At 40.4% G+C, this 12,500-nt stretch overlaps 2 protein-coding genes across 2 annotated transcripts in view; one reads left to right on the forward strand and one right to left on the reverse strand.

The window, feature by feature from the left end:
- LOC137975065 (carbohydrate sulfotransferase 11-like) overlaps positions 1 to 5,898 on the forward strand; it is an 8,753-nt gene extending 2,855 nt beyond the window's left edge. Inside the window, exon 3 of the mRNA XM_068822113.1 lies at positions 1 to 5,898. This exon is cut by the window's left edge and continues 212 nt beyond it. Within this exon, the coding sequence (XP_068678214.1) occupies positions 1 to 643 (643 nt within the window). The 3' untranslated portion in view covers positions 644 to 5,898.
- The window catches only part of LOC137975064 (Y-box-binding protein 1-like), an 8,791-nt gene continuing 1,985 nt past the window's right edge, over positions 5,695 to 12,500 (reverse strand). The window contains exons 4-9 of the mRNA XM_068822112.1: positions 12,378 to 12,467; positions 12,181 to 12,244; positions 9,649 to 10,003; positions 8,770 to 8,872; positions 7,748 to 7,816; positions 5,695 to 6,182 (exon numbers count right to left, since the gene is read on the reverse strand). Coding sequence (XP_068678213.1) covers positions 6,102 to 6,182; positions 7,748 to 7,816; positions 8,770 to 8,872; positions 9,649 to 10,003; positions 12,181 to 12,244; positions 12,378 to 12,467 — 762 coding nt within the window. The 3' untranslated portion in view covers positions 5,695 to 6,101. The remainder of the gene's footprint in view (positions 6,183 to 7,747; positions 7,817 to 8,769; positions 8,873 to 9,648; positions 10,004 to 12,180; positions 12,245 to 12,377; positions 12,468 to 12,500) is intronic.

Below are 12,500 nucleotides of genomic sequence, written 5' to 3' on the forward strand. Positions count from 1 at the left end.
GGTTGTAAATGGTGATGCCACTGACCCATGGAATATGAAGACTGCGGATGTCCATAATAGAAGCCTGGGTTATTTTCGGTATTTGAACCAGTACTCCCCGGAGGAAATTGTTCATCGACTCAGGACTTACTATAAATTTCTCTTCGTGCGACACCCCTTTGAAAGATTAGTTTCGGCTTACAGAAACAAGTTTATTGACTCATACAATTCAACGCTTTTTAAAGAGATTTATGGGCGCCGCATAATTCGAAAATATCGGCAAAATCCAGATACAAGATCATTGAAGACGGGAGAAGGAGTCAGCTTTTCAGAATTTGCGGAATTTCTTCATAATTCTGATTCGGAATTCATGGACTGGCACTGGAAGCAGTATGATATGTTGTGTCATCCATGTTTAATTTACTACGACTTTATAGGACATTTTGAAAACTTATACGAAGAAGCTGATCAACTACTTGATATTTTGCAAGTTGGTGATAAAGTGCGGTTTCCAAGAAACAAGACTTCAAGCTATAAACATCCGACTAAATTCCTCGCTAAAGAGTACTTTAATTCGCTCTCGAGAGAAACCAAAGAAAAACTTTATAAGAAGTACAAACACGACTTCGAGTTGTTCGGCTATTCGATGCAAGACTACCTTTGACAAAATAACCAGCAAACTGCATGGGACGTCCGCCTTATCCGCATGAAAAGAGCATTATCGACAGCCGAATTATCGTATATTACGCAAGGGAATCTTATCATCTGGTCATTCTGGAGTTGTCAGTTGAAAATTCAATCAAGTGCCCAAGATGTTTTCCTGGAAACCGTGTCCCACCCCAAGGGGTAAGACGAAATAAGAGGTGAAGTATTCATTGGCCTTTCCTACGGCGTCCTCCAACGACCAGATGCATGCTCTTTGTTAAACGTGAAGGTAACGTTCACAGCAGGCAAAAGTATAGATAAATCAGTTTCACATTGACGTAAATACATTGACAAAATCATGAACAAAGTTCTTTCACTCAAACAGACTGCTGACAACGCAACTTTGAAGGGGCAGACTCAGCTAATACAAACTTTGACACTGACCGGCAACGTCGACATTCAGCTCTTTCCTTTGGCTGACAATCTAAAAGGCGGAAGGACGTGACATCTGCTTCTTTGACGGACTGTCTGACCAGCAAACAGGCTGACTGGTTGTTCGACCGACTGTTTTGCGGACGGACAGACTAGCTAGCTAAACAAAAGTGCTACTGACCGACATACCAATTGACCGACTGATTCGCTGGGTGACCGATAACCAAAATGACCAAAAATCAATTCTACTTTTTCTTTGTATTTCAAAACTAAAAAGATACCTGAATATTTTGACTGAAATTTTCCAAATAGAGCGTTTTTACATGACGTCACGGCGGCCATGTTGGTGTTCCAAAACAAAGAAATAGCGGCCATGATGGTGTACCAAAATAATCTTCTGGGAATTGAATGCTATTTTTATGCAAATATATTCTTTTGTTTCAGTAATCCAATATGGCTGCTGGTCACGTGAGTGAAAACGCTCTATTAACGGTCCGCCATCACTAGCTTTAAAATCTTGAGAGAGCTGGATCGAGGATAAGATGACGTCAAAGACTCAGTAGTTAAAAAATACAATACATGTGCACGCGCGTATATTAATATGCGGAACGAGAGTTTCGAGCTTTCAAACTTCTAGACTCATGTTTTGCATGTATAAAAAGCTGCGTTTACACACTGCAATTTTAAGCTGGTGAGTCTTTTGACGTCATCTTATCCTCTATCCAACCCTCTGAGATCCAATCGGTCAGTCTTGAACGTGAGAAATGGAGGACCGTAAAAACCAAAACTTGCACTCAAGGAAAACAGCCTTTGGATAAAATTTGAAGCTCAAAATGTTGCTATTCAGGTGTCAAGAAAACACGCCTTCAAAATCTGAAGGAAACAGTAAGTGAAGTTTTTTTTTATCATAGCAGCACTTTCAGTGTCAATGGATTTAGCACCGTAGAGCACTAATTGGGGACACTAATGAAATAACCTGAGATCAAATCAAATATTGGTGTTTGTGGAGTGGGGAAAACCGGATTACCTGGAGAAAAACCTGTCGGAGCAGAGAAGAGAACCAACAAACTGAACCCACATATGACGCCGAGTCTGGGAATCGAACCCGGGTCATATTGGTGGCGCAGTGGTGTGCTCTCACTACTGCGCCATCCCTGGTCGCCCTGACTGACTGATCGACTGATTGATTGATTGATTGAGTGATTGATTGATTGAGTGACTGGTCGACTGATTGACTGATTGATTGATTGATTCATTGATTGATTGAGTGACTGGTCGACTGATTGACTGATTGATTGATTGATTGATTGATTGATTGATTGATTGATTGGTTGACTGATTGACTGACTGAACTGTATCGTCCACAAAAAAATCAATGGCTCCAGCATTTCCGATTATAACAAGCTTAACATGATATTGACGACAGTTGATGAAGCGGCAGAGACAAATGAGCTAGACACGAAAAGCAAAATTAAACGGAAAATAGCAACATTACAACATTACAAGAGAGAGGTAACCGGTAAAACGAAAAAAACAGAACAGAAAAACTTGAAACACACTCGTCTCAGAGCTAGCACACTGCACTGTGGCTAACGATCGATAACTGACAGCCCTTGGAGCACTTTAGGTTGAAACTGTGTTGAAGCGTACTTCCTGAAAAATGATTACATTAACCTTAAACACGACTGACAGGTTGACTGACTTTCCAGCTGACCGACTTCATTGACTGACTGACTTTCTGACAAAGTAGATAAAGCGACTGACGACAGAACGGACGAACAGACCGACTGATGGCTAACTTACTGAACAACTTGATGCTTAATGAGTATGCGACTGAATGACTGGCTTGCTCATTGGCTTGTCGACTGATTATAATACACACTGTATGATTGGTCGCCTAATGCACCGGCTGACTGAATTGAATAACAGAACCAAGTATTGGCAGATTGTGTTACTGGTTTGTTGACTGACTCACTATGCAGGACCGTAGCCAGTATGAGGCAAACCGAGGCACTTGCCTCTGTCATTTTTTCGTGAAATTTTAAAATGAAGCGTGATTCCAGTGTTGTCTTTAACATGTACTCATCATAAACACTTTAAATACTTCCGAAAATAATTTAACCGCGGACATTGACTCAGTCATATTTTTTTTTCTGGCTACGGCCCTGCTATGGCAAACTGGCTGGCTTCCTGACTGTGTTTGAATGACTGTCTGCCATTGATAAACTTACTCACCGATAGCCTAACAGAAAGTAGCGTAACCAAACCGAATAGCTGAATGATAACTGAAGTGAACGAACAACTCGTTGGCTGGCCGACTCAGTGGATACCTGATTGACTGAATTATTCTGGACTGTGTTTGGTCTGACTGGAAGGTACACCGCACAACTGACGACAAAAACAGATGATTCCAACGACAACGTGAAATGAAAATTAATGACTCAATTACCTAACAAACTGAATTAATTATAGATCAATGGTGTGATCATGATTACATGAGAGAACTAATTAGCTTTCCGTTTGTGACAAACTAAAAGCGCCTGGCTAAGATTTTCTACAGATTTCTTGCCTGGAAGCTACGGCGACTGAGCAAGAAGTTAAAGTAAAATCAGCTTGAATAAAATGATTTTCTTTGTTTTTTTGAGAGGCAATAGCCGACATCTTTCGGTTTGACCGTAAACGTCACGCTTGTTGTTTCATTGAGGACCACCCGCACAGAACAGAGGAGTTGGAAACAGATCACGTTATTAAAACGGCTGAAAATTCAGGATAACCCTTCTAGTCATTTTGATTGGATTCATTCCGGGATACCCCTTCCGATCATTGAGAACGACCGTGGCACCACCCAGACTTTGGATATACCATCACACTGCGATCTCCAAAGATCTTTTAAAATCAGTATTCACTTCGGTTGCAGTTTAAGCAGCAGACAGGCCAAGAAGAACTGGGAAATGGAACTGAGCACTTATAATAGGCCATTTGCACTAAGAGGTCACGTGACATAGTTTTCATGAAAATGAAAGCTATATGATTTTGCCTTCGAAAAACGATTAGTGGGTCATATCTTAAACATAATAATAGTGATTCGGTTTTTCAAACCCGCACCATTTTCTTAAAATGAGTAAGTTCCTCGCTGGTCACGTGACCGAAATGTGATTTTTAAAATTATGAATTACTTCTTTCTGAACACAAGCTTTGCACTTAAACTTCAAGGAGGATGTTGAAAAAATTATGTGCTAACGTTTACAGCACATCTGAGCGTAACTATTAAACGTTTAACAAGATATAAGCAAAAAGTAGTTTTGGCCGCCATATTGGAGGGCAAGAGTATGCCCTCCAACATGGCGGCCAATACAAATCATACTGCTTTGTTGAAAAATCAAAGTGCCATAAAATATCTTCCTTAAATGCGTTTCCTCTCAAATTTCGGGTGTAAGCTAATTTTAGTGTGCTCCGTCAATTTTTTGCATCAGCAAGATTCCAACTCATTGTTTAAAGGAAGCAATGGTCACGTGACCTCTTAGTGCAAGTGGCCTATTAGGCCGTGAAATTCAGTTACAATAGATTAGACATAGTCTACACAAGGAAAACTTAAAAGAAACGCTACGTCCCGACAATAGGAGATCAGCTACAGGTAAAGACTGACTTTACTCTCACAGGACCGCCGTTAATTACATACATCTTATTCGATGGTTTAAAATATAATACGCGCGGATATTTTGCGAGTTGCGTGGTATTTTTCCGAGCCAATAGGGGCGAGGAAAAATACGAGCAGTGAGCAAAATGTACGCGAATATTATATGTTAAACCATCGAATAAGAGATTTATTATTCCACTACAAAAAGGTGTTATTTTAATTCAATTTTATTTGGCAAGACTGTTTCTAAAAAAATGCATCATCTGTCCTTCAGGGCGCTTGCGAACGATGACAAACTAAATTCTCAGGCTTTGTATCGTGTTGAAAACAATTTCTTTCATTGAAAAACTCCCATTCCGTCCATATTTGCTCTGTTCTAAACCGGTCAAACCGGGACACTACCGTCTCATATTTTGCGCGTGCTCTTGACCAAATATGGAAAAATGGCGTAAGAGTGGAATAATAATGATTACTATATCGGGTTCAGCTTGGCGTCAACGAAAATCCGCCATTTTTTTCAATTAATGTGCCTGCGCTACTGCTTCCGCCAATGACGCAAGAAATTATGCGCGGTGGGCTTGCGCTTGCGCAATGCAAAGCCAGGAAATAATCTCAACGACATGACAACATGAGAGATTTTGATCTCGACCCTGGGACCCGTTTCGCGAAAGTGGAGAAATTTTTCGGGGCCTTTTTCGGGTGTTAAAAGTTCCCCTGTATCTTAACAACGGGTAGATTTTAAGTCAACAAACTTCAGTATCATTTTGCGTTTTGTTATCTTGAAAACATGGTAAAAGAACAGCCTATGAAAACAAGCGGAAAGCAGTTTCGTAAATGGCTTTTCGAGAAACAGGCCCCGGGACGACGACAGGACAAAAGGGAAGGAAAAAAAGAGGGAAGATTTGGGTTCGAAGGATATGCGAGGAAGTTTCCGTTTTGTACGCATGCTCTTTAAATTTTGCTGAGATTGCCTCCATGCGTGCTGAAAAAACATAAAACACTTTCCTTCTCTTTTTTGGACGGTTTTACTAATCCGACGGCAAAAAGATGGCAAAATTGATCGCTCACACATAATGAATTCCGCTGCAAGATGGATAAAGATACACAAGATGTCATAATTACAACTATGACCTCACTTGAAAATCCTACAAAACTACACATCAACCAAACAACAGAAAACCGAAAAAACCTCATAGGAAAGCATATCTTCAACCAGATGATAACGAAAGTGAAATTAAACTGGTATAAAAACATGTACTATTAAGTAATATCAGTTTCTGTACTTGGCTTGACGACAACAAAAATGGAATAGTCCGTTTTCTCCTGATGATTCTAACAAGACAAAAATGTTATCAAATTAAATGAGGCTCATAGCTGCCTAGTCTCCTCATTGGTGGTTAACTGGTTACTAAGCCGCGGTGCCGTCGGCTTTGCCGGTCTCTTCATGACCGGCCTTAGATTCATGGTCTTCTTTTCCTCGCTCCCCGTCCTGTTTGAAAAGAAAAAAAAAATTATCTTAGCATTAGTTGCAAGTTCTTCCTTAGAATTTACTTCCATACTTCCAAAAGTGGCACAATTCCTAGGGTTCCAAATTTTAAAGGCATTTCCCAGCCTGGGTTACATGCATTACAGTAAAACTGTATTCATGCATCGAACAACACGGTCGACTGGTTGGACAATGCGCCCCGATATATTCGCTGCTACCGTTAAATAAGGTGCAAAAGACAAGAGTTTCAAAGAAATTAAATGCATTGGGTAATTCTTATTTAGATTTCGTGTACACCATTTAAATCGAAAGCACCCTTTCCTTAATTTGCATAAAACTCGAGGATAGAATTGCACAAGCCAAATCTAAAAAGTCCCTATATGGGTAATTCTTATTTAGATTTCGTGTACACCATTTAAATCGAAAGCACCCTTTCCTTAAAGTGCTACTGTGATCAAATTTTTATCCCTTGAGTTTTTTGGTTTATCACATAGAGTACCATGAAACATTAAAAACGCTGTTTACCGTTTGGAAATATCTGCATTGGTTCCAGAGATATTTAAGTTTGAAAAATGTGTTAAATATGCAAATGAGAAGGCTAATGACGTCATTCACCCAACCCAGTAGAACATCAAGAATATAAATAGAGCTATCTCGGTCAATTTGCAACAGAGACCATTGAAACTTGGTGAGCTGATAGTTCTGAAGGCAACACACCTACGACTGTAAAGAAATTGGTTCCCATGGCAACTCACTCTTTTCCAGTCCCCTCCAACCTGATTTCAATATTTTGGTGATCTCAGGCTAGAAATACATTAACCAAGGCCACAAACTCGACCTAACATCTTTATATGCTGGCAGGATCATGCAGATGAGGCACCATTTGCAAATATCAAAACAGAACGCCAAAGGTGGTCTGCAAAGCTTTTAATATCAGGGAGGTCTGGAACCCAGTATGTTGCCATGGTAACAAAAATGGTATGCTCATATTGTGGAACACATTTACTAGAATCTTAGTGCAAAGAACCAAGTATTTCTGATACAAATTGGCTGAGATATCTTTCTCCATCATACTTGATCAAAATTTGGTAGGGTTTATGACGTCATCACTTGGCTAATTTGCATATTAAAAAAACTTGAATATCTCCAGAACAAAAAGAGATATTTGAAAATGGTAAACAGCATTCTTCTTCTCGTACAGACTACGTGTTTATGTGCCAAAATGGCTTCGATAGGGAAGATTCAAATTTCGTCACAGTAGCACTTTAATTTGCATAAAACTCGAGGATAGAATTGCACAAGCCAAATCTAAAAAGTCCCTATATGGGTAATTCTTATTTAGATTTCGTGTACACCATTTAAATCGAAAGCACCCTTTCCTTAATTTGCATAAAACTCGAGGATAGAATTGCACAAGCCAAATCTAAAAAGTCCCTATATAAATAATTTGTAAAAAAAAAAAATCCCAAAGGAACTTTAAGCACGCGACGTTTTTGAGACGTGGATGGTAACCGGACGTGAAATGCTAGCGGTGTCCTGAACCTCTCTCTCTACAGCATCCAGCTTACCTCTCTGTGAGGGCGTCGAGGATACCTGCGGTAAAACGGACGACGGCGGCGACGGTTGTCAGGTGGACGCTACAAAAGGAAAAGGAAATGAATCATCAAGAAAGCCGCGTTCCAACTGCGATGATAATAATGAAATTTTATTTCGGCGGTGTCAAGTTCTTTAGCGCTGGTGCACTAACATAGAAATCAACTTAAGGGCGTTCGCGCGAAAATTTTTCAACATTGATTTTTTTCTGAAACTTTTACCACTGTAAGATGATGAGTTAGTTATGTCAGAAATGTAAAAAAAATGGGGGGTCACCGACTTCGTTTTGGAGAGAACATGCCCGGAAAAACACCCAAAATGTGACAAAATCGGGCTTCGTTAGCGAATAAGGCCAGTGTCTGTAAACCCAAATACATTGCAGTTAAATCTTTGAAGTGAAATCTTCTCTGTCAAATATTGTTTAAGTGGACTTATTAAGTGAATTTAGTCAGCTGGTGAGGTTCCTTAAAGATCAAGTTCGCAGTTAGCGACCACAGTTTCACGCACCTTGCAGCCGCAAGATGGCAGGATTTGATGTCCCGTGAGCAGAAATCTTGAAATTTTTTTAACTTCGCACATTGATTTTTTGTTCATTTTTGGACAACGTGGAGATAATTGTAAATAAAATCCGTTTCTGGAAAGAAAAACTGGGGTCGCCGAACGTCCAAGACCGTTAAATCCAGGCAAAGCTATAGCAATGGCCTTTTGCCCTACCATTTCTCATTTTATTACTTAGCGCGCGCGCTCGTGTATGACGTGGCGTGTGCATTTGCGTGCGCAGTAAGGATGCGCAGAAACAATTGGCGCGAACGTCCTTAAATTAAGGACGGTGCCTACTACTGTTATCGTGCATACGTTCTGCGCATTTCGAGATACTCGGATTTCCTTTCGGTGATGCTTACAAATACAGGGATATTTTTTCGCAGCTTAAAATTATGCAGAGAAAGTAGATCTTAATAAGTACTATTGGTATCCAAAAAGAAAACGATGAACTCACCTCGTCTCCACCTTCCTCTTCCCGACCTCGTTCCACTTGTTCTCCTTGTTCACCGTGTTCGCCCTGTTCCTCGCCTTCAGGGGTGTCTTGATCGGGTCTGCGTCTAAAAACAAAATAATCGTTTGCTGGTGAGGTGTGCGTTTCCTATTCTATGACGTCAAACAATCTACTTAAGCCCTCCTCACTTGTGGCCACAAAATACTCGGATTTCCTATCGGCAGTGCTTATTAATACAGGGATATTTTTGCGCGGTTCAAAACTATGCGGAGAAAGCAGAACTTAGCAAGTGTTCTTGGTATCCAAAAAGGAAATTGGGGGTAACCACGCATTTTTCAGAGATAATTAAGCTTGAATTTGGAAAAGAACGCCATACATTGCTTTGTATTTTAAAGCTATTTACAAAAATTGTTGATTAATTATCTTCGAAAAATGCGTGGTTACCCCCAATTTTCTTTTTGGATTTCAATAACACTTGTTAAGATCTGCTTTTCCCGCATAGTCAGGAAACCGCGCAAAAATATCATTGAATTAGTAGGCACCGTCCTTAAGTGAGTCAAATCAATGTACTTAAACTTAACTTAATGCTGAAATTATGAATAAGGCCTAAGTTGCTTACTCAGTATTCAACGAAACACTACTTGCGCCGGTATTTTCTTTTAAACGAGCAACATTTCCTTATTTTTTGAATTACACGTTCCCAAAAGGGAACAATCCGTGTCCTTAAACAAATGGTGTAGTTGGTTCTTTGTCCATTCAAAATCAGACTTGTTCGCAACTTTTTCAGCCAATGAATAAATTTAACATGGAAAATTTTCTTGCATATTCTTTTCGTACGCAGCACGAAAACGTTCACGCTAACTGCAGTTCCACTAAATTTACCTGTATCTGGGTCGGCGCCTGCGGCGAGGAGGTCGCCTTCTTTCTTCTCCTTCACCAGACTCTTCTCTCTGTTCATCACCCTTCCCTTCCTCAGACTGATCCCCTGACTCATCCCGTTGAGGTGGGGGACGGCGACGGCGCCTGGCCCATGGGGGAGGTGGTCTGCCATACGGTCGCCGACGGCGTGGCCTGTCCTCGTTGTCATTCTGTTCCTGTTGATCTCCTGAGTCAGGTTCCTCCTTGACATCATCAGCTGGTTTTTCCTCACCGTCAGTACCAGGATTCGGTCTTCCTCGGGGCCGACGTCTTCCGCGACGAGTATCTCGGTAGTAACGATAATATCGTCTGCGGTCCGCTGCGAGGAAAATCAAAGGAAAACCATTTTTTGAATTAAAGTTAACTACTCGGTTCAAGACCCACTAAATTTTGTCCTGCTAAACTGTAATTCTTCCACACTGCCAAGAATGCCACACCAAGATCAGTTTTTCGCTGTACGGACCAACCCTTAGCTGGTACAAAACTTATTTAATTTTTGCGCTCTCTCTTTTGCACTCTGAAATCACTTTTGTAATTGTTGACTCTCTCTTAATAGCAAATGCAGTAAGAGACTTACAAACTGAACGTTTCAAAGACAAATAATTATTTTTTATTTAAATTCTGTTTCCAAGCCTCTTGTCTAATAAATGTTTTGAAAATTGGGTACAACGAAGTTGGCAGACGCCTGACAGAAAAAGGTACATGTAGTTATGGAGGAAAGAGTGCATTTCTAACACTGCCAGTTTTGATCCCTCAACAATGAAGAAGAGTGCTGGAAATGAGAAGGGGCCACAATTAAAGTACTGCATAACCAAAAATAATGTTAACCTCTTAATTAACCCATTGACTTCTTGGATTTCTACTCCCAGGGGTTTTGGGTAACAAGGGAACATAGCTAATCTGAACTGGGGAACAGAAGAACAAAAACAATTTTGTCAGTTTTAGGGATAAAAAAGCAGGGAACAAGTTTGAAAGTAATTTCACGAACAAGGGAACACAAGCAAATATTTTAAGGGCCTCAATGCCAGACACTTTTACTCATCAATAGGGGGGAGGGGGGGGGGGGGGGCAGTTCAGAAGCCAATCAGGTTAACAACCTCTCCTTCCAGTCAAAAACTATGTCCCCTGTAACCCATTGACCCTTGGGTTACGAACCAAATCAGTAAATGGTAGACTGTATTAAGGACGTTGCCTACTAATTCAAAGGTATTTTTGGGTGATTTACTGACTATGTGGGAAAAGTGTTATTGAAATCCAAAAAGAAAATTGGAGGGAACCACGCATTTTTTGAAGATAATTAATCAACAATATTTTTAAAAAGCTTTAAAATACAAAGGAATGTATGGCATTCTTTTCCAAATTCAAGCTTAATTATCTCTGAAAAATGCTTGGTTACCCCCAATTTCCTTTTTGGATACCAAGAACACTTGCTATGTTCTGCTTTCGCCGCATGGTTTTGAACTGCACAAAAATATTCCTGTATTAATAAGCACTGCCGATAGGAAATCCGATCTAGAGATGCGCAGAACATATGCGCAATAACAATAGTAGGCACCGTCCTTAATTAATCATGACAGTAACACTTGTAGACTGATCTGGTATGGTGAATAAAAATAACAGATGAATAAAAATGTTCCAAATAACTTGTACAACACATAAATATCACTCAGATCTCCATATTAGACAGTCATTGCCTTGGTCCAAGAGAGCAGTTGCTAAATAAGCCCACCCCGCGCACTGCTGGCTCAGGTGGTTGAGCACCGGGCTGTCACACTGGAGGTTGTCTCAGGGTCTTTAAATAACTGAGGAGAAAGTGCTGCCTTTGTAATTACATCTGCAAATGGCCCGTCTCACAACCCTTCAATGTTCATAATCCTGCGGGACGTAAAAGAACCCCACACTTGTCGCAAAGAGTAGGGCATGTAGTTCCCGGTGTTGTGGTCTGTCTTCTGTGGTATATCATGGGTGGGAGGGTAAATGCTCAGAGATATTAGCTACACCAAGCTACTCTAAAAATCCAAGGGTAAATAAAGATATATGATGATGATATGACCCTCTCTTTTAAGACCCCCCACCCCCCTCAAATGTGCTTGAGATGAATAAGCCTCCAGGGGGGTAATAGAGGATTTACAGGGTACTTCGCTGTCATCTGGTACACTCGAGGGGCTGCCGAACCCACAGTAGCCAAAATGTGAATGGTAAAAACCTCTCCAGATGCTAAGAAATACATGTATTTTGCCAAACCTAAGGATCCTATACTGAGAAAACAACAAATCAACACCATCTAAACTATCCAACAAAATGACTCAGCGTGATCCCAAAAGGGAAAATTCTGATTTGTCAGAGCATGCCTGCCAAACTGCATGTAATAATATTCTGATATCATCACCACCAACCAATGGTACAATCAACACCATTGTTTGGAATCTTGGCACATCAATGCTTTCCACACTCCTTTCAAATGTGATGGCAACTGTTGAGCTTGGAGTCACTTACGTGCATACTTGCTGCCCTGTACAGGATTTCCCTCTGGCCCTGTCACGTTAGCTGCTTCAAGACCCTTGTAAAAGAAAATAAACAATTCAACTTAAAAGCCAGCACAAAAGATTAGTTCTTTAACTTCTAATTTTGTCTTTAAGAATCAGATGGGCCACTACATTTAGATTGTCACAAATTAATTTCAACTTTCAAACCTTTGCACCAGATACAACATCAAACTCGACAGTCTCCCCATCTCCAACACTACGCAAGTACTTCTTGGGATTGTTCTTCTTAATGGCAGTCTGTAAAATTAAAGTCAGTCCAACAGTTATGAC

Source organism: Montipora foliosa, chromosome 11 (genome assembly GCF_036669935.1).
Source record: "Montipora foliosa isolate CH-2021 chromosome 11, ASM3666993v2, whole genome shotgun sequence".
Classification (NCBI taxonomy): Eukaryota; Metazoa; Cnidaria; class Anthozoa; order Scleractinia; family Acroporidae; genus Montipora; species Montipora foliosa.